At 39.0% G+C, this 20,488-nt stretch overlaps 2 protein-coding genes across 6 annotated transcripts in view; both read left to right on the top strand.

Annotated features, from left to right (window-relative positions):
• Positions 1 to 187: 187 nt before the first annotated feature.
• Trappc13 (trafficking protein particle complex subunit 13) overlaps positions 188 to 20,488 on the top strand; it is a 33,324-nt gene continuing 13,023 nt past the window's right edge. For all 4 annotated transcript variants that reach the window (XM_048442941.3, XM_048442940.3, XM_048442939.3 and 1 more), the window contains exons 1-5: positions 188 to 330; positions 8,743 to 8,811; positions 10,175 to 10,274; positions 12,046 to 12,130; positions 18,378 to 18,505. In XM_048442941.3, coding sequence (XP_048298898.1) covers positions 285 to 330; positions 8,743 to 8,811; positions 10,175 to 10,274; positions 12,046 to 12,130; positions 18,378 to 18,505 — 428 coding nt within the window. In that variant the 5' untranslated portion in view covers positions 188 to 284. The remainder of the gene's footprint in view (positions 331 to 8,742; positions 8,812 to 10,174; positions 10,275 to 12,045; positions 12,131 to 18,377; positions 18,506 to 20,488) is intronic.
• On the top strand, positions 193 to 5,444 carry Shld3 (shieldin complex subunit 3). Of its 2 annotated transcripts, none has more exons than XM_048442943.3 (2): positions 193 to 330; positions 4,224 to 5,444. In XM_048442943.3, exon 2 carries the CDS (start codon positions 4,328 to 4,330, stop codon positions 5,093 to 5,095), a length of 768 nt encoding a protein of 255 aa, XP_048298900.3. In that variant the 5' UTR covers positions 193 to 330; positions 4,224 to 4,327; the 3' UTR covers positions 5,096 to 5,444. The 2 variants fall into 2 exon arrangements, with proteins under 2 accessions (XP_048298900.3, XP_048298901.3); XM_048442944.3 differs by having other exon boundaries at positions 194 to 330; positions 4,284 to 5,444.

Genomic DNA, 20,488 nt, shown 5'->3' with positions numbered 1-20,488 from the left:
ATTCCCTCACCCCACCCCACCCCCCCACACACCGCGGTTTTGGAAGCCCGTATATTGTCTGCTAAAAGTGGCTCTTTGAAGTCAGCCTGTGTAATTCTGAACGAAGTAATGGTCTTCGTGAAGAGATTTTCACTGGAGCCGTAACGGATTTAATGCAAAGAGGATTTAAGTTATTACGAGCAGAAAGAAGTTGGGCGTGCTTTGACGGCGGGTCTTCCGGGACTTGTGCTTTCCAGTTTCCTTCCGACCCAAGGTTGAGCTACTGATCAGAAGTGCCTGTCAAGATGGAAGTGAATCCTCCGAAACAGGAGCACCTGCTGGCGCTAAAAGGTAAGCTGTTACGAGCCTGTGTCTCTTTACTCTTTTTTTTTCTCCCTCCCCTTCCCTCCCTTCAATATTTGAAAGATTTCCAATGTAAGCCTTATCATTAAACACGAAAAGGCTCGCCTCTTGCTGGGTATTGAGGGCGCCTTATAGATTGAAATACAATCCTAAATTCCACTGTGGTCTGTGCTACCGCAGACAGCAGATTTTATCCATAGAAGCTCATGCCTCGATCCTGCTGGGGAGATTTCTGTGAATCAGAGTAAATTTCAGCTGGCATTTAAAGCAATTTTTTATTACTCTTTGATCTGTTCATGTGACAGGACAAAGTTACCGGGCTTTCGCTTATTTGTAGGAAATAGCGCGTGATAATGCCAAGGATTTATATCTAATACCTCTGAGATTTGTTGAAATATACTACAAATTATATCATACTGTAGTATCATATTTGTGGGAAATTTATCCAGACTCACTTATGAACTTTAATTTTCTGTACGCGGCAGTTTTGAGTAATTTTAATGATTTTATTTGAACATAAGAAAGCTGGCAGGGCAGAATTCCTTAAATTTGTTTATCAAAAACCTTTTATTTAAATATTTTCAACTTTATGTTTTCTGCTACCACAAATGCACGTTCTTGCTTTTGGAATGTATGGTTATGAGGCAAACAGTGCCTTTCAAGACATTTGAACTAGACTGAATTAGACTTGCCTTCCTTAAGGCATCCATCCCTTTTGGTATACTGCATGTCCTCCCCATTTCTCTGTGATCTGGGCATCTGGGCATCTTACATATCAGAAGCTCACAATCTTGTAGCGATGGCTGCAGTGAACAGGACTGTCCCTGAATGTGGAGCTGAGAAAGTTTGCAACATTGGGTAGTACAACAGAGACACATAGGTTTCCACATGATCTAGACTAAAATAGATTACATGTGTATAAAAGGAACTTACTGTATATTCATTATCTCAATGTTACATCTAGTGTGTCAACTCGATATTACTTATCTTTTAAGGTCTAGCAACTTTCCCAAGAAAACATATCTAGTAAGAGATCGAGGCAATAATTCAAAAAGGCCTGCTTCATATTTCTAAGACACTCTGTTGCCTGACGACGTCTATATGAATTTAAAAGTTATATTAGATGCTAAGTGTGATTTCACACAACTCTGACACTATTTTTTTTGTTTGTTTGTTTGTTTTTGAGATAAGATTTCTCTTTAGCTTTGGTGCCTGTCCTGGAACTAGCTTTTGTAGACCAGGCTGGCCTCAAACTCACAGAGATCCACCTACCTCTGCTGGGATTAAAGGTGTGTGCCACCATCGCCCGACAACTCTGACACTATTAACAGTTTATATTAGTTGTTAAGTATGATTTCACACAACTTTGACACTACAAAAAATTCCAGTGATAGGTTATGTTTTAATAAAGAAGGCGTGCGTGCCTAACTATCAGAAGGGCAAAGCTAAACCACTAGAGGTTAGGCAGTAGTGGCACACACCTTTAATCCTAGGATTTGGGAGACAGAGGCAGATAGATCTCTGTGAGTTCAAGGCCAGCCTGGGCTACACAAGATCAATGCACAAACAATTTCCAGGTGGTAGTGCCTCACACCTTTTATCCCAGTACTAGGGAGTCGTACCCCTTTAATACCAACATTAGAGGGGATAGAAAAGGGGAGGAGAGAGAGGCTTAGTCTGCGGTCACACAGCCTTGGTAGAGGTTAGACTTCTAGTGACTTGGCTGCATTGGTTTTCGGTTTGAATTCCAGTATCTATGTCTGGGTTTTTATTATTCGTGCTACAGATAGGGAGTTGTATTTGTTATTATTCTTTATTTTTAGAAACACAAAATGCCTAGTAAGTAATACTTAATCAGACAAACAGGACATTAACTTTATATTAAACCTCATTGATACTGTTTTCTCCACATTGTGCTAGGTAATAGAGAATTCCACAGGGTTTAGTTTTACTGATATCGACTGTTCAAGCATACCAATTTAAACTGACATTTAACTTCATTCTCTTATGTGTTAAATGTTAGGATAATAACTTTTTACTCTTTGTGTCTTCAGCCTTCTCTCTTCTCTCACTCTTTCCATCACTTGTTTCCTTTTTGAGACAGGGTCACAGCTGTACCAGGTTAACCTCAACTCACAATGAAAATGAGGATGACCTTACATTCCTGGTCCTCCTGCCTTCACCTCCCATATGATAGAATTACAGATGTGTACAATATACCCCGTTTTATGGGATGCTGGGATTTAAACACAAGGCTTTGTGCATGTTAGGCAAGCACTCTACTGGGTAACCTACATCCCCAGTCCCTTTTGTTATTCTTGGAATGAAAATGATGAAAATGCAATGTGTTTTACCTAAAAAGAGCTTTCAAAAATTTGCTGTCTCTTGTGTGTATCACTGAATAAGTTCAGACGACAGTAAAAGAATTCTCAATACCCTACCTTACCATGAAAGATATAAAGAAGGAAGAAGAAAAAGATAAACTCATTAATTCTTTATCCTTAATCGTGGCCAGAAAGCCAAGAAGTGATGATTACCAGTTACTTAAAGAATGTGGGGCATAGTTATCCTGGCTGTGTAAGAGCCTGCATCAGTTAGTTCTCTCATGTTTTGAGAGTAGAAGATTGTGTGTGTGTGTGTGAGAAGAGCCTATATTATACTCAGCTTTGGACTGCTTAGGAAGCCCAATTTGTAGATCAGATAGATCCTGGTCGGTTTCATTCTCGAGGCCTTCTTTGCTGGAACTTCCTGTCACTGCTTTAATTTGGGACATCATGAGAACTTCTGTGTTGTGTTCTTCTTCTTTGGCATTGGTGAGGAAGCCATACATTGGCTCCGGGAGTCATAAACCTCATCTAAATGCTACTTAAATACCACCTTTATACCAAGAAGACTTTGTCATAACTCCATTTTCTATCTGGATTGACCTGCAAAGTTAATCCATTTTCATGTTTTCGGTGTTTATTATAGAGAAAGAGAGTGAATATTCTACCTCTGTGTTGGTAGGGTTTATAAAATTTTAGAGTATAATCTTATCAGTTTTATCCTATATACATTGTTTAAGCTACTAATTTTGAACTGGGCAGGATGTTGCATGTTTTTAATCCCAGCAGAGGGGAGCAGAAGCAGGTGGATCTTGGTCTATGTGGTGAGTTCCAGGATAGCCAGTTTCTTGAAACCTTGTCTCAAACAAACTAAAACAAAACAAAATTTAAAAAAAATAAACTAGTAATTTCAGTTTTCTTAATTTTGAAGTCGCAGTTTTCTTTTTTTTAACAATGTTTTTTAGAAGACTTTATTTCTATGAATATTTTCCTACATGTTTGTCTGTACATGTGTCTATGTCTGTGCACCATGTCTGTTCAGTGCCCATGGAGACCAGAGGAGGGTGTCAAATACTCGAGCTGGAGGTATAGATGGTCATGAGCCATCATGTGGGTGCTGGGAATTGAACCTGAGTCTTCTGGAAGAGCAGCTAGTGTTCTTAACCACTGAGTCATCTCTCCAGCACCCCCACCCCATGCACACAACTTTAAATATTACATAACGTGGTAAGAATCACCAGATTTTTGTTTCTCTTACGGTTTGGGGACTATGATTATCAATATTTTAATGATAATATTTCAAAATTCTTTATATCTACTTAGTTAAACATATTAACTGTCAGTATTTTCAGGCTAGATATAATCTTCATTGGAATCTAATTCAGACACTTTAATGTTGTGAGAAAGGGTTTTCAAGTATTGTGATTATATTCACGTTTGCCGTAGCACTTTGCTAACAACCACCATATGGGGAATGGGTTTTGGTTTCTCCTCCCTGCCTGTCTGTATGCCGCCTGTCCCTACCAAATCTTATTCTTTGCAATACTTCCACTTTAGGTCCTGTTTCTTCTGATTTGACCAGAAAGACAGTCTTGTAAATAATAAATTACATTCTAGCTCTGAAGAATTCGGCCGAGGAATTTCCTCTTCATTAAGAGTTAATGGAGTGCTGCAGAATGACCACTGAAGTGATACTACATTATCGGCCACATGAAAAAGATCCCACACAACTGGCAAAAATTACCGAAAAGGCAATCCAAGACTTTCCTACCCACCCACTATCAAGATTTATTCCTTGGTTTCCACAAGATGGGTCCAAACGGCCGCTCAAGCCCAAAAGATTACCACCAGTCATTTCTAGAGAGGCCGCTGAGAGTATAAAAGAGTACTTAGCCATTTCGGAACCTAGTGTTAAGTCACAGAGCTATGATTGCACAGTAGATCTCCTGGAGTTCCAACCTAGTTTGGAAATGCAGCACTTGCTCCAGTCACGCGTGCTGAATGAGCAGACTTATTCTGGAACTCCAGGTAGCAATTCAGGAAATGGGAAACAGCACCGGAAGAGATCCTGGAGCGTTTCACTTGCCAGCAAGCAATGTCCAGAAAAGAGTTTTCCTTTGTCTAAGGAATTGCAAGCTAGTTTAAAGACATTACAATTGCACTCCCTTCATAGAGCAAGATGGACATTAGAATACAGTGCTTGTAACAAGCAGACTCTGGAGGACATTTGGACAAAACTCAGTCGCCTCATCCGGCACAATGAGCTTCCCTCGTGTAACGCCACCATCCAGAGACAGTTAGGCCAGATATGGGTGTTCTGTGATATTATGTACTGTGAATATGTAGGAAGCCTTCTTAAAGAAAGATTATCTCTTATTGGGAAGATTAATTTATTTGTGCATAAATATGGTGTTATTTTTAGTATGTAATGAATTCTGATTATCAGAAAAATACTCTGAATGAAATGAATATGGACTGAAATTATAAAATGAATTCATTTTACTATCACTGCATTTTTAGTGACTTTGAAAATTTGATGTTCCTTTATAATGTGAAGAAATAGTTGTCTGATATGTATATAGTTTGTGTTCAATATATAAATGAATGTCACATGATTCCAAGATTTGTCAGTCATGTCAGAAACATTCTAGATTCTGTTCATTGGTGTTCTTTTAAGTGAACTGTGATGAATTATTGTCTGTACTAAAATTGAAAAAAAGTGTTCTAATATTTATCACCACTGATTGATTTTAAATGAATGGATTGAATTTTAACGAATCCTTAAAGTCTCTTGCTTTTTTTTTTTTAACTCACCTAAGTATAATGCAGGATGTGTGTAAGATTAAGTCTTAATACAGTATGTCTGATTTTGTATTTTTCAGAATTTATCACAAGGTTTTCAATTAAGGGTTAAAAGTTGGATAGTTTTGTTATTTTGAAGCATTTATAACAGAACTAAAAATGTAAGTTACAATGAGGCTATTAACAGTTTTTAAATCCAAGAGCTAAAAAGAGCTTCTTTGTTTTCATATGCCGAAGATCTGAATTTTTCTGACTTACTCTGCATGAATTGCTTTCTACTTCTCTGAAAAACGATGAAAGTAAAAACTGAGAGATAGATTTTTCTTTCCTTCAAATAGCATAGTGATCCAAAGGAGAAAAGTTTTTCCCATCTACCTAGACGAGTCTTAAGAGGTTGTCAAGGCTTGAGAACTTAGACCCACTGTTGTAATCTAGAAGGCTTTTATTTTATTTTTAAGTTACATTTATTTATTGCATGTTTGCATGTGAGTGCACACGCCACAGTGCGTATATTGACGTCAGAGGACAGCTTGCAGGGATTGATTGGGTCTCTCCTTCTACCATGTAGGGCCTGGGACTTGAACTGACGTCATCAAGCTTGGTGTGCTTTTGCTCACCACTCTCCCCATCTGGTCTTCTAGGAATTGACCTTAGCGCCATATGTGGATCCCTGGGACTAGATGATTCTGCCAGTAGCTGGTCATAAAGGCCAAAGTCATGAACTAGTGAACTGGGCCAAGTGCAATTGCATATTCATTTTGCTTGGCCAGAATTATGAGACTAGTGAGATTCTGCTTCAGATTCAATGTCTATACTGTATGCAAGTAAGTCCACTGTTTCAAAATTTCACTGCTTAGTCACATGTAGAATATACTAGGGAAACAAAGATAAGTATGGAAAGATAAATCAGTGAGAGCCTTTGAAAAAAATGCAGTCAGATCTCTAGGAAAGAGGCAGCCATATCCTATTTTTTTTCCTAATTAGCTACCTGCCTTTAAGTAGATGTTAAAAACAATTCAGAGTGAAAGGTTATGGAGGCATCCAAGTTATAAGCTTTTATTTGTTTGTTTTAACGTTGACGTGGTCTTAGACAAACCTAACTTCATTTCCCAACTTAACAAATAACAGATGTGATTTTTTTTTCAAAATGAGTTCTCAGTTAATAATTAATCTTCACAAAATACTACAAATTAATCTAGGGTTTACAATCTTGAATGCCTCTGAGAGCCAAACAGGTGAGGCTGTAAAATGCAGAAAAGACATTGAATCTGAAGGGGAATCTACTTAGTTTCAATAATTTTGGCCAACCAAAATGAATATGCAAATTGCACTAGGCCCAATTCACTAGTTCATGACTTCTGCCTCAGCTAAGATTTGTAGTGAATGGTGTGTTTTGAGGTTCCCACTCTAGGTACCAGTACTATCTGATGTGACCCAGTGAATATTTGATTCTCAACTAAAGTTCACATGTGTCTTTTTTTAATAAAAACTAAAATGAATATTTTTGACCAATAACTTACTTTAACATTCAAACATGAGTATAAAATTACCATCCAATAACTAGTGCTTCCTTTAGTTGCTCTGTCAGTGTTTCCTGTGTGTGCACATGAAGAGGCCAGAGGACAGTCTAGGCACCTCCACACCAGCCACTTTGGCTTGTTGTTTTGTTTGCTTTGCTTTTATGGAGATTGGGTTTCTCTCTCCCTTGTCAAAGTAGGCTGTGCAAGTTGGCCAGCAAGCGCCAACAATCCACGTGTCACCACCACACCCAACTTTTTACACATGGTTTCCAGGTTCTAACTCAGGTCCTGATGCTTGCACAAACACTTTACCAAATGAACTGTCTTCCCAGCCCACTGTCAGAGTTTCTTAAACCTTGCTTTTTTAGATATGGCTTGCTCTTTTGTACCTAACATCTTCAGTTTTTGAGATCCACTAATTTATTATAAGGCATGAGATGGTGGTAAACATACATTTGGTACTGGCACATTTTATTTTGTCCTCTTCTATAGAAAAGTACATTGAAACCCAGTTTGTTTTAAAGCTCAAGGAGAGACAGGCATAGTGCACTCCTTTAATCCTAGCACTGGGGAGGTAGAAGAAGATGGATCTCTGAATTCCAGGACAGCCTGTGCTGCTAGTGACACATCATCTCAAACACTCGTGGAATGTACTGGGTGTGCTGACTTGTGGCCACAGTGCTAACACTTGGACGACTGAGGCAGGTGAATCTAAAGTTCAAGGCTAGCCTGAGCTTCAGGCACATTCCAGGTCATCCCGGGCTAAAATGTGAGACCCTGTCTCAAAACTTCAAACAAGAACAATAAAAGTTTAAGGAGTGGGCTCTTTGTGTAACTCTGCTTGCCCAGTGATGTGGTGCATAGAGCTGCGGTGCACACCTCCTTCCAGGAGGGCTAAGGCTGGAGGATGCAGAATGGGAGCCCTTGGAGGCTTCATGAAATCCTCTCTAAATGACAGAACAATGAAGACGGGCTTTGAATTTTAGCTCTTAAAATGCAGAAGGCTACCTATTATATACATACCTCCCGCAGGGTACCTGTTCATCTTCAGGTTATAGTTAATGATTTTACTTGTTTTTGTTTCTGTTTTCCTAGTTAACAGTAAGATTGGGGGCTGGAGAGATTGCTCAAAGGTTAAGAGCACTTATAGACTGCCCTTCCGTGGGAACCAGATTCCGTCATAGTGGCTCACAGCCTTCCATAACTTCAGTTCCAAAAGACCTTATGACTCTTCTAACCAGACACCCACATGTACATATACACACATCCAGGCAAAACACTCATATACATGAAAATAAATAAATATGTAAATAAATAAATAAGTCTTTTAAAAAAAAGTAAGAGTAAAGACTGTAGTCACCAACTCCGTGTCATGTCTTGAGCAGTTGGTTAACATTATTTGGAAGAGAGTCCTGCTTGACTTCAGCGGGATATTTTTAATAAGACAGTTCATCTTTGTGATTCCAAGTTTACAAGTAAGAACTGTTTGGAGGATACTCTTTGAACAGTAGGAAACCATCTGGTTCTAGTTTAGGTTCTGCCGCTATGTATTTTACTATATATTATCCTTGATGTGCAAAGTCCCTCTAGCAGGCATTGTCTGCCTTGTATACATAATTGAGGTAATAATACTAACCTTGTAGAGTATAGTGCTAGTACTTATATTTAATATTATAATTATGTTGGTCTTATGGTTTAGTCGACTTGAACGTTAACCTCGACAGTTTAAACATTCTGTCTTTCTTAATTTACAGTGATGCGACTGACTAAGCCTACTTTGTTCACCAACATTCCTGTAACATGTGAAGAGAAAGACTTGCCTGGTATGTAAAGAAAGGTTGACGATTTGCCCACATTATTTTGGAAGAGGCTTACCCTTGCCGATCTTATACTAACATTTGCCGAATTCCGTGTTGCCTGTATTTGTACCGTGTGAATGGTGGCCATCTGAGAGATGGGCTCATTTGTAACCTACAGTTTAAGGTGATGTCATCTTCTGATAACAAGAGAGTTTTAGTGATACATTGATATCCTAACACTCTAAGAATGTTACTTGTGTGCTCAAATATGCATTAGCATTCTCTTCAAAAATATTGGTGTTTCTAAAGTGCATTTATGTCTTTGGCTAGCATTTTCCATTGTTTTTGAAGCATCTATTCTCTGTGAGATCAGAATTTTTTATTTAATTCTGTTTTATTTGAGGAACAGGGTCTCACTGCATATCCCAAAGTTTCTTGAATGCTTAGTCCCTTTGTCCCAACCTACCAAATGCTGTGATTACAGGCATATACCACATGGCTAGATTTTTTTGAGATGAATTTTGTGATAGTAAAGATTTAGAAATGGCATCTTATATCATAATGTATATTGAATTTCAGTGCTACAGTATTGAAAAGTATTAATATTATATCTCATTTTTTTTTCTTTTGAAAAAGAGATTCTTATAGCCCAGGCTGCCCTAGCACCCACCATGAAGCTGAGACTGGCATTAAATCCCAAAACCTCCTGCCTCCCACTTTTAAGTACTAGAATTTTGGGCTTGTGTGACTACACCCAGTTGTATCTGTTTTGAAGAAGTTAAAAATTAAAATTGTAGTACTATTTTTGTTCAGATTAAAAGGAAATATGACACCCTCCCTCACCCACCTGCCCTTGGTGCTAGGGATCAAATCCACGGCTTTATTGCTGCAGTTTAGAGAAACAAAGGCCTCTCAGCCCAAAGTCTGAATTGAGAGTCTGATTTAAGCAGACCAGCAACAGCCTGGAGAGAAACACTCTCACAGAGCAGCCTCATATGCCATGCTGCAAGGAGCTTTGAAAGGCAGAGAACACAGAAAAACTGCATCCTGTTTGGCAATTGCAAGGGAAAGTGTAAAGCCAGCAAGCAGTTTAACAGAAGCCAAAAACATGCAGTTAGCTGGAGCTTTCAACCCTGAGTTTCTAGAACAGGGTTGGGGACTATCCCATGGGACTTTTCACAACTGGTGTAGAAAAGGGGGAAATCAGTTTCAGGTTAAATCAAAGATGGCTCCAGCTGAGACAATATGGAGGAGAACGTTGCCCGGTCACATTGTGAATACTAGGCAAGTGCTCTCCCACTGAGCTGCCCACTGGTCCCCATTTCCTTACATAAGTGAAACTGGCATTAAAGGTAGATGTTAGAATTTTGTTTTTCTCTTGCTGCAGGTGATCTCTTTAACCAGTTAATGAGAGATGATCCTTCAACTGTAAATGGTGCAGAGATTTTAATGTTGGGAGAAATGTTGACTTTACCCCAAAATTTTGGGTAAGAATAATCAATTTACATAAGATTGCAGCAATACCCAAAAGCTGTCTGTCATGTTTGTATGCGGGGTAGGAAAGTGCCGATTGTGCAGTAAATGGTAAAAGCACATACAAATTGCTCTTAATGATAATGGTTCTAAAATGATGATAGCATTTTAACTTTGTTCTTTGTGTTGTAACTAAAGCCATGGGTCTTATCTACCCAGCACCACCAGTACATGACAGCGCTGTCAACGTACCCCAGCCCTAGGTCTTAACCTGCAGTGACTCTGTCCTCTACCACAGCGCTGTCAATGTACCCCAGCCCTAGGTCTTAAAAACTGGTAGTGACTGGTATGTACCTTTTGTTGAATTTACCAGCACTGCTAACTTTTTCAGAGTAGCTTTCTTACTGGGCCTCGTTCCAAACGCACGCCTATCTCTCTATAGAATTTATCAGATTTATCAGCTAATCCACTCCAAACTTTTAAAATTTCTTCTCTTATTCTATATTATCAATGAATTTAAAATTAAAAATATTCACAACTGAAAGAATTTGAGACAAAAAGGAATTGTTTGGGTTTGATGTGGGTTTTGTGTTTTTGTTTTTCCTAAGCTAATAGGTATGATCATAAACTAGTATCTTGGAAACTTGGAAATGAATTGATGTAAAAACTATTAAAATTATATAGAGTATGGACTGGGAAGGTGGCACACACTGAGCAGGCAGTGGTGGCATACGCTTTTAGTCCCAGCACTCAGGAGGCAGAGGCAGCCAGATCTCTGTGAGTTCGAAGCCAGCCTGATCTACAGAGTAAGTTCCAGGGCTACACTGAGAAACCCTGTCTTGAAAAACCAAAAAGAAAAGAGCACAGACTGTTCTTCCAGAGGACCTGTGTCCAATTCCCAACATCCATAATGCTGTTCACAACTGCCTGTAACTCCAATTCCAGGATATTTGTCTTTAATTAGGGTTCCTATTGCTGTTAAGAGACACCATGACAACTCATATAAAGGAAAACATTTAATTGGGATGGCACACTTATAGTTCAGAGGTTCAGTCCATTATGATCATGGTGGGACATGTGGCGTGCAGGTGTTGAAGTAGCTGAGAGTCCTATATCTTGTAGGCAACAAGAAGTCAATTGTGACATGGGACAGTATCCTGAGGATAGGAAACATCAAAGCCTGGCCCCACAGTGACACACTTCCTCCAACAAAGCCACCTCCTAAAAATATCATTCCCGATGAGATTATAGGGCCAACTACATTCAAACCACCTCAATATCGGATTCTTCTAGTCTGCTCAGGCTCTGCATGCATGTGGTGTGCACACTTAGTTGCAGGGGAAACACCTGCACACGTAGAAGTTAATACAAGTTTTTTCAAAAAACTTTACAGTGTAAAACCAGTAGTCATTCTAGTAGGAAAATAATAGAAAAGTTCTCCAAGATGGATTAACTTGGAATGTCTAGATTTAGAGTGTAAGTTATTTAAAAAATGAAAATGACATTTTGTAGTGTTTTCAAATATAAATCTTATGACAGGCCAGCTCTGATTACAATGACCATTATTCCCAGGATGTCCAGAAATTTGTGTAGGAGTTGACAGCTGTATTATAGCATGTGTAATTACATTCTCATTTTGAAGTGCCCAATGAAAATAAAGAACACTGAAGAAATATTTCCTTGACCCTTCAGTAAATTTTCTTCCACCTGGAGTTCTTACTTGAACAGAATGATTCTCTTAAGGACTGAAGGAATTTCTGGCTAAAATGCTATTTCATTTCTTAGGAATATATTTTTGGGAGAGACCTTTTCCAGTTATATCAGTGTTCATAATGACAGCAATCAAGTTGTAAAAGATATACTGGTGAAGGTAAGTGGCATTCTTATTTACAAAGCATTTTATTTACATAAATTTGTTTTTATTTCTGTTGAGCCTTGGGAACTTCATTAAAAGGCATGGTCAGTACTAGACTTTTAGATGTCATTGACAAACACTGATGAGTGCCAAATATTATGGAGGACCCAGAAGCATTTTCCTTCTGCTCAAGCAAGATTTCTGTTAGCTTGGCTAAGAAAATGACTGTTCAGTGGAATGATAGTTCCGGTGTTTGTGTGGGATTAACATAGTAGTACTTAGGAGGAAACATACTAGAAGTCCCTTCCTCATCTTAGGAAGGGACAGTAGAGGAGAGATAGACAGGAGGGTCTTGGAAGTCAGGTCGAATTAGAGGAAGAGTATAGGGCAGGGGGTGGGGGAGGAAGGAGGCAGAAACAGTGTATTCTTGTGGATGAAAACTAAATCTCACGTGCCATGTCAGGTGGTAAAGTTATTTAGTGTATTGTCTTGAAAACCAGGCTAAGATTTTAGCCAAAAAACAAAACGACACTAATTAGAAGTTTCTCTCCCACCCTCCAGTTCCCAAATAAACACTCAGAGGCTTAATATTGCTTCCAAATGCTTGGCTTTTTACTAGCTTGCTCTTACATTTAAATTAGTCCATAATTCTTGTCTATGTTTTGCCAGGTGGTTCGTGATTTGTTTCCTCATTTTGTACACGTCTTGCTTTCTCTCCTCATTTTGTACACGTCTTGCTTTCTCAGCAGCTGGCTGGTGTCTCCCAGACTCCACCCTTCTCCTGTATCTCTGCTTGGTTTTCCCACCTGGTTCTATCGTACCTTATTGAAGACCAAAGCAGCTTTATTTATCAAACAATGAGAGCAACACATATTCACAACATACAGAAAGCTCATCCCACAGCACAGACAGAACAGAACAAAACCCTTTAGTGTCACTGGAGTTTTACTAGAAGTAGTCAGTCTCTGGTAGGAAGGCTGCAGTGATCACCATGGGGGTGCTCTGTAGGAAATGGAACAGTCAGATGACTCTTGGAGTGGTTGGGAAATCAAATGAGTGTCCCGTCCCTTAACAACTTCAACTGTATTCAAAGGAGAAAGGGCCTGAATAAAGGAAGTAAAAGGTCACTGTGTGCGTGAATGAATAGAGAAAATGTGACATATATACACAAGAGATCTGTTCTGCTGTAAGGAAAAGGAATTTCTGTCATTTGCAAGAAAGTGAATGGAACTAGAGATAATTGTGTTAAGCAAAAGAGATGGAGGACACCAAACAGCATGTTTGCAATCTTCTGCGGAATTTAGACTGTAAAATGATATGGATTGTATGGATTGTGTGTGTGTGTGTGTGTGTGTGTACGTGTATATGTGGATGTGTGTATGAATGTATATATGGATATGTATTATACATGTATATATGGATATGTGTGTATACATGTGTTTATGGATATGTGTATGCTTGCAATATGGATATGTATGTATGTGTGCATATATGGATATGTGTGTATACATGTATATGGTTATGTGTGTATAGACGTGTATATATGGTTATGTGTATGCATGTATATATGGTTATGTATATATGGATGTGTGTGTATGTGTATACACCTGTGTAATGAAAGTAGACAGGGCACTACTTTAGTAGAGGAGGCTAAATGGAGAGAGAGGAGGAAATAAGAGGACAATCAAAGAAGAAAAGAATTACATATTTCATGTTTCATCTCATACATTGAACATAGACTTGAAATGATACATGTGAGACATGGAACTAGGAGGGGACTATTTGGAGACCAGAGTGAGGGGAAGAAGGAAAGGGAATTCATGGAAGAGTAAATATAAGCAAGATACAATGATACAAATATATGAAAATATCATAACCTATTACTTGTATCACTAAAAAAATTAATTTTAAAAATATGTATGAGGAGAAGTTGATTCAAAGCTGTCTTTCAGCAGGGAATTTAGATTATTAGAGTATTGCTGAAAGAGAAATCTTTTTTTGTTTTTTTTTTTTTGGTTTTTTTAGACATGTAGCCCTGGCTATCCTGGAACTTGTTCTATAGACCAGACTGACCTCAAACTCACAGAGATCTACCTGCCTCTGCCTCCCAAGTACTGGTATTAAGGACCTGCACCACCACTGATTGACTAAAAGTTTTAACTGCAGTTGGTTTGAAGATGATCTCAGAGAATAAATATTTCAAGTCCCACATATCAAACTTCAAAACCTGGATATAAATATTGTGTCAGATATGAACAGAGCAGTACCTTTCATCAGATTAAGAGTGGTAGAATACACAGCCTGTTTAATAAGACATTTAAACTAAGAATGAGTTTAACTAAGAATGAGTTTGGGGTTATTTTCGTAAATGATAGGAAGGAAACATAACATTCCGTGATATTATACAGTTCAAACTTAAGTACCTGTAGATAAAGCTTTCTTGACAGAAACGTACTCATTTGTTTGTGACCAACAATTGGTTTCCAGCTGCAAAATAAGATCTATAGTGGAATAAACTCTGTTGTCTGAAAACAAAATCTAAAATATGTGTTAAATGCCTTGTAAAGAGAAGTTTCCAGCCTCTACGTTAGTCGTCTTCCTTAGCACCTCTCCAAAAAGCATAAACTCCACAGAGGGAGGGGTTGAGACTAGTTTGTCGTCTGATAGACTTCCAACTTTTAGAGCAGGCTCTGGCATGTAATAAGTAATTATGAATAAATGTTCGATAACAACATTATTAATAATCTCAAAAGAAAAGAATTAGTCATATACCCTGTTGTTATGATTAATATTAGCAAAAAAATGACACATGAACTTAGCCAGTGATCTCATATTTGCCTATTAGACAGAAAGCCAATGGAGTTGAATAATGCCCCCTCCCATGTAAAAGTGAGTACAGCATTTTGAACCTGTGTGTCATTTTGTATGAGTTGACCTAACCTTGGGGAAGCTGTTGCTTTTCTATGCCTGTTTTTGATCATGTATATAGTAAGATAATACTTTAGACCTGCCTGCTTCAGAATTGTGAGGATTAAATGATGGGCTAGCAGCCAGTACTTCTACATGGTAAGTTCCCAATAAATGCGAGTTATTACTATTTTATAACTGAACATAACAAAAGAGACAGCATAAATAAATATCCCACTTTAAAAAATGACCAGCATTGAGAAAGTTAAGTCAGAATTAACTACAAAATGGGAGGGGGTGATTAGAGACTGGAGAGGTGGCTCAATAGGTGAAGCAATTGCTATACAAGTAACATTTGGGTCTGTTACTCGGGACCATATTCCAAGTTACTTGGAAAGCTGCTAGCTTTGCAAGGAGTCTGGAATAGGAAGAGGCTCTTCAACAGATCCAGGCTGCTGTGTGGGCTGCTCTACCTCTTGGACCATATAATCCAGAAGACCTGAGGATACTTGAGGTGTCAGTGGCAGAGAGTGTGCTGTTTGAAGCCTTTGGCAGCCCCAATAGGTGAATCACAGAAAAGACCCTTGGGATTTTGGAGCAAGGCTCTGCCTTCATCTGCAGACAATTATTCTTTTTTTGAAAGACAGCTCTTGGCCTGCTATTGGGCCTTAGTGGAAACTGAACATTTGGCAAGGCATCACTGCAACCTAAGCTGCCCATCATGAGCTGGGTGTTATCTGGCTCACCAAGTCATAAAGTAGGACATACACAACAGCAGTCTATTATCAAATGGAAGTGGGGTGTGTGTGTGTGTGTGTGAGAGAGAGAGAGAGAGAGAGAGAGAGAGAGAGAGAGAGAGAGAGTGATTGAGTTAGAGCAGGTCCTAAAGGCAGGAGAAAGTTACAGGAAGAAGTTGCCCGAATGCCTATGGTTTCTACTCCCATTACAGTACTGGTGTGGGAAGTCCTTCTGTCTGTGTGTTGCATTTATTGGTTAATGAATAAAGAAACTGCTTTAGCCTGTGATACATCAGAATAGAGCTAGGCGGGAAAACTAAACTGAATGCTGGGAGAAAGTAGGCGAAGTCAGAGAAGCCATGTAGCTGTGCCTGAGACAGACACCAGATGCGGGACAGAACTTTACCCGATAAGCCACAGCCATGTGGCAATACACACATTAATAGAAATGGGTTAATGTAAGATATAAGAATTAGCCAGAAATATGCTTAAGTGATTGGCCAAACAGTATTGCAATTAATACAGATTTCTTTGTGATTATTTCTGGAGTCTGGGTGGCTGGGAACAAATGAGCAGCCTCCCCCAACAGATCATCTGCTGCCAAGCTTGCATCTCTAGCCTCTTGGGGTGCCCTATGATCCGTTCACTGAGGAAGAGAAGACTAGAGTCTGGTTCACTGATGGCCCAGCACATGTGGAGGCACCACCCAGAAGTGCACAGCTGTGACACTGAAAACCGCCAGTGAAGGGAAGACCTCACAGGGGCCAGAGCTCCGGGCAGTACACATGGCCATATATTTCCTTTGTAAGGAGAAATGGCCAGACGTGCAGTTGTTCACTGATTCATGTGCTCTAGCCAATGAATTGACTGGCTGGCGAGGGCCTTGGAAAGAGCAGGATTGGAAAATTGGTGAGAAAGACTTCTGGGGGGAATGTGTATGGATAGATCTCTCCACATGGCAAAAGATGTGAAGATACGTGTGTCCCATGTAGTTGCTTATTGAAAGGTGACTTTATCTGAGGAAGAGTTCAGCAATCAAGATTCACCTTTAATCTGGGCCACACCTTCTGCTGAAAGCCTACAGAACATGGAAGAAGGAAGGTTTTGCTCTTTGCCTGCTTGCCCTCGCCTTGCCAGCAAGCCCATTCCTTCACTGCTATTAGAGCCTACTTCATGTAGATTCCAGCATAAACTGAAGCCCTGCTGAGACACTCAGCCTTGTGAACTGAGCAACTACTGGGTTCCTGCTGTGAACTGCTACTCTCCGTTCACAGCCAGCCATAGTTAGATTAGCTGCACTGCGGCCTCTAAGTCAGTGTTTCTCAATCTGTGGGTGGTGACCCCTTTGGGGGGTCAAACAACCTTTTCACAAGGATAGCCTAAGACCATCTGAAAGCACAGATATTTACATTTTGATTTGTAACAGTAGCAAAATTGCAGTTATGAAGTAGCCACAAAAACTTTATGGTTGGGGTCACCACAATATGAGGGACTGTATTATAGGGTTGCAGTATTAGGAAGGTTGAGAATCACTGCTGTAAGTCATTCATATAAATCCCCTTTGTGGGGGGGGAGAGAAAGAGAGAGAGAGAGAGAGAGAGAGAGAGAGAGAGAGAGAGACTCATTCTGTAAACTCTGTTACTCTAGAGAACCCCAACTAATACAGCCAGATACTGACGTAAAAGTAAACAAGACAAGAGTAGTAACCTCTATAGACATTTCTAGTATGGGAAACAGAAGAAAAAAATCACAAATAAAGTAATTTTAGATTATAATACATGTTACAAAGAAAATAAGAGCCTATAGTCAATAACTGACATAAAAGGAGGCTGCTATCTAAGAGTTAAAAGGACAAACATTCTAAAGTAGTGAAGAGGACATTGGCTGGAGAGTGGCCAGGTAGAAGACAATGCTGCATTAGAGAGATAGACTTTCTTTTTGTTTGGTTGGTTTTTGTTTTTTGAGACAGGGTTTCCTTATGTAGCCCTGGCTGGCCTGGAATTCACTCTTTAGAACCGACTGGTCTTTAATTCAGAAATCTGCCTGCCTCCCAAGTGCTGGGATTAAAGGCCTATGCTACCACTGCCCAGAGAAATCAACTTTCTTAGTTGATGACTTCAATATTTTCTACCTCTATAGTTAAAGAAGCCTCTAACACCTAATAATATATTTTCTCCTGGTGTGGTTATAGTCTGCATTCTACTGCTGTAAGAATCCATGTTACTGTCTGTATGGTACTGGAGTCTCCCTGCCAACCTAGATTGTTGGTATTGCGTGTGTCTGTGTGTAGTTTTGCCAAGGTTCGAAGCTTAAGAGTTACACAGAAAAGTTTTCATGAGATACGAGTGCTCTCTCTTTATCCCTACTTCCTCATTCTTATTTCTCCTGTGATCCTTTTTAGTTTCTTAATAGCACATATTAATTGTATGATTTAATGGGTTCCATTATGATATTTTTATATGAAACACACCATTGCCCCTCTTTATCCCCCACCACTCTCCCCAGTCCTCTTCCCAAGTAACCAACCAGCTGTCCTCATATCCTTTCCACCCCTACGCATCCATACCCTGGAGATGTCTAAGCAACCTCATGTGGATACTTCTTACCTTTTCTTCAAGGCGGATCTTCAGACAAGCTCTCAGCGTCTAAACCTTTCAGCCTCCAATGCTGCCGTGGCTGAGCTTAAACCCGATTGTTGTATTGATGATGTCATACACCATGAAGTCAAGGAAATTGGGACACACATGTAAGGATTAAGTTTACTACTTCTCAAAAGCATTTACTCTGTCCTATCTTGACAATCAAATAGAGAACCAAAGAAGACAAGGTATGACTTTTGCATTATTGACTTGTGAATGTATTTGAAGCTGAATACTGTTTTTCAGTCTGAAAACAAGTGAATATTTTGACCCTCTGAGATTATTTAAGCTTCATAAACTCCCATGGCACCCCATGCCAGTCACTTCACAGTATTTCTTACTCTTCTTTCTACTCCATCATCCCTTTCCTTCTCTTCATTGGATCTGTTAAAACATATAATACTACCAACATTAAATACAAATTTGCACCTGTATAATTTGATCAGATGAATTCCATCAGCTCTATTGAAGGTACATGAACTTTGGATTAAGGCTTCCTAGAAGCCAGATTTCTGAACCACCATTTATCAATCACTTTGCTTTTGAAAGATTTTCCATTGGCTTTTGGAAATTCTTACTTTACGTATGGTTTTCAAAGGTGTCTATAACCTAATCCACCTCCTATGTCAGTCTTCCTTCTCTTTCTGCACTGCAGTCATGTGGATGTTCTTTTAACTCCAAACTCATTCTGTGGTGTGAAGTGTGTTTGCTTACAAAGAACTTCCTGTGGCATTTATATAACCTCTCATATCTCAGATGTAGCATTACTTCTTCAAAGAAGCTGTGCTCGCCTTTGTATATAGCTTCGGCTTCCACAACTGTTGGTATTTTTATCTTTTGTCTTTATGGTTACTATGGGGTTGAAATATGAAATCTTTGTAGTCTATATATCCCAGGGAAATAGCAGAGAACAGCGGTTTCTAGTCACTGAAGCTGAACTTCCTGGATCAGTTGTGTACATTCACCGTTCTACAGGAAAAGAGCTAAACAGTTGCTTTAGAAGACACAGAACTCAAGGCTAGTCTCAAAGCCCGTGGCTACTGTAGTTTTCTGTCCAAGCCTAGTCTCCAAACCTATAGCTGCTATCGTGTTTCTACTGTGAACACTTCCAGGGCAAGTGTTGTAGAGAGCTTGGGTTTGGTTTGGTTTTTATTGCTCGTTTGGGAGATGTTTTGTTGTTGTTGTTGTTTTGTTGTTATTTGTATGTATGTGCACATACATGGGTTTTTGTTTGCTTGTGTGTTTATTTTCTTGCTTTGAGGTGTTATGTTTTGTTGAGATGGGGTTATCAGTATTTGGTCAAATTGCTCTTAAACTTGCTATGTAGCTAAGATGTCCCCCAGCTTATGATCCTCCTGCCTCGGCTTCCCCTACTCGTTTTAGAGGCATATGCCACCATCTCCAGCTGTGGTATTATCTTTTGATCAACTTGCTTTCTAGCACCTATCACCAGTACAAGGTACCAGTGTAAAGGAGAAATTAAATTACCCAATATTACCAAGCTGTGTAGAGCTGTAAAAGATTATTTCCCAGTCGTTCTATATACATATAAATATCTCTATGCATATATTTATTTAGACCAAGTTGCGTAAAGCTACTAAAAGATTAATGTATTTTTCAGCCATTTGATATACATATAAATATATACATGCATATATAGATATATATATAGTAATATATAAATAATGTATTACACAAGCTTTTAGCCTTTTCCATTTACTGTAAATATTTTTCTGTATCGGTCAATATCCTTGAAAACATGATTTTCTGAATGACTGCCTCTTACATGTTTAATCAGTGTGGCTTGTTTACTCTAATGTCACAATATATTTTCAGGTTTTTTTGCTACTTTAAACAACAAAATAATGTGTAGTTATATCTCCTGTCAAGTCTTGAAGTAGGTGTTCTGTGTGAATATATCAACCTTCTTAAGGCTTTAAACCAAAAGATTGCTTCTAAATTCCTTTCACCATCTGACAATATAAAGAAATTATGTTTCTCTAACCCTCACCAACCCAAGGAATTCTTGCCAAACATTGTAAGACTGGAAATGTCATCTCATTATTTTAGCTTCTGGGCTATGTGTGTGA

Source organism: Myodes glareolus, chromosome 15, assembly GCF_982192425.1.
Source record: "Myodes glareolus chromosome 15, mMyoGla1.1, whole genome shotgun sequence".
NCBI classification, from domain to species: domain Eukaryota; kingdom Metazoa; phylum Chordata; class Mammalia; order Rodentia; family Cricetidae; genus Myodes; species Myodes glareolus.
This window is presented reverse-complemented; position numbering and strand designations above follow the sequence as displayed.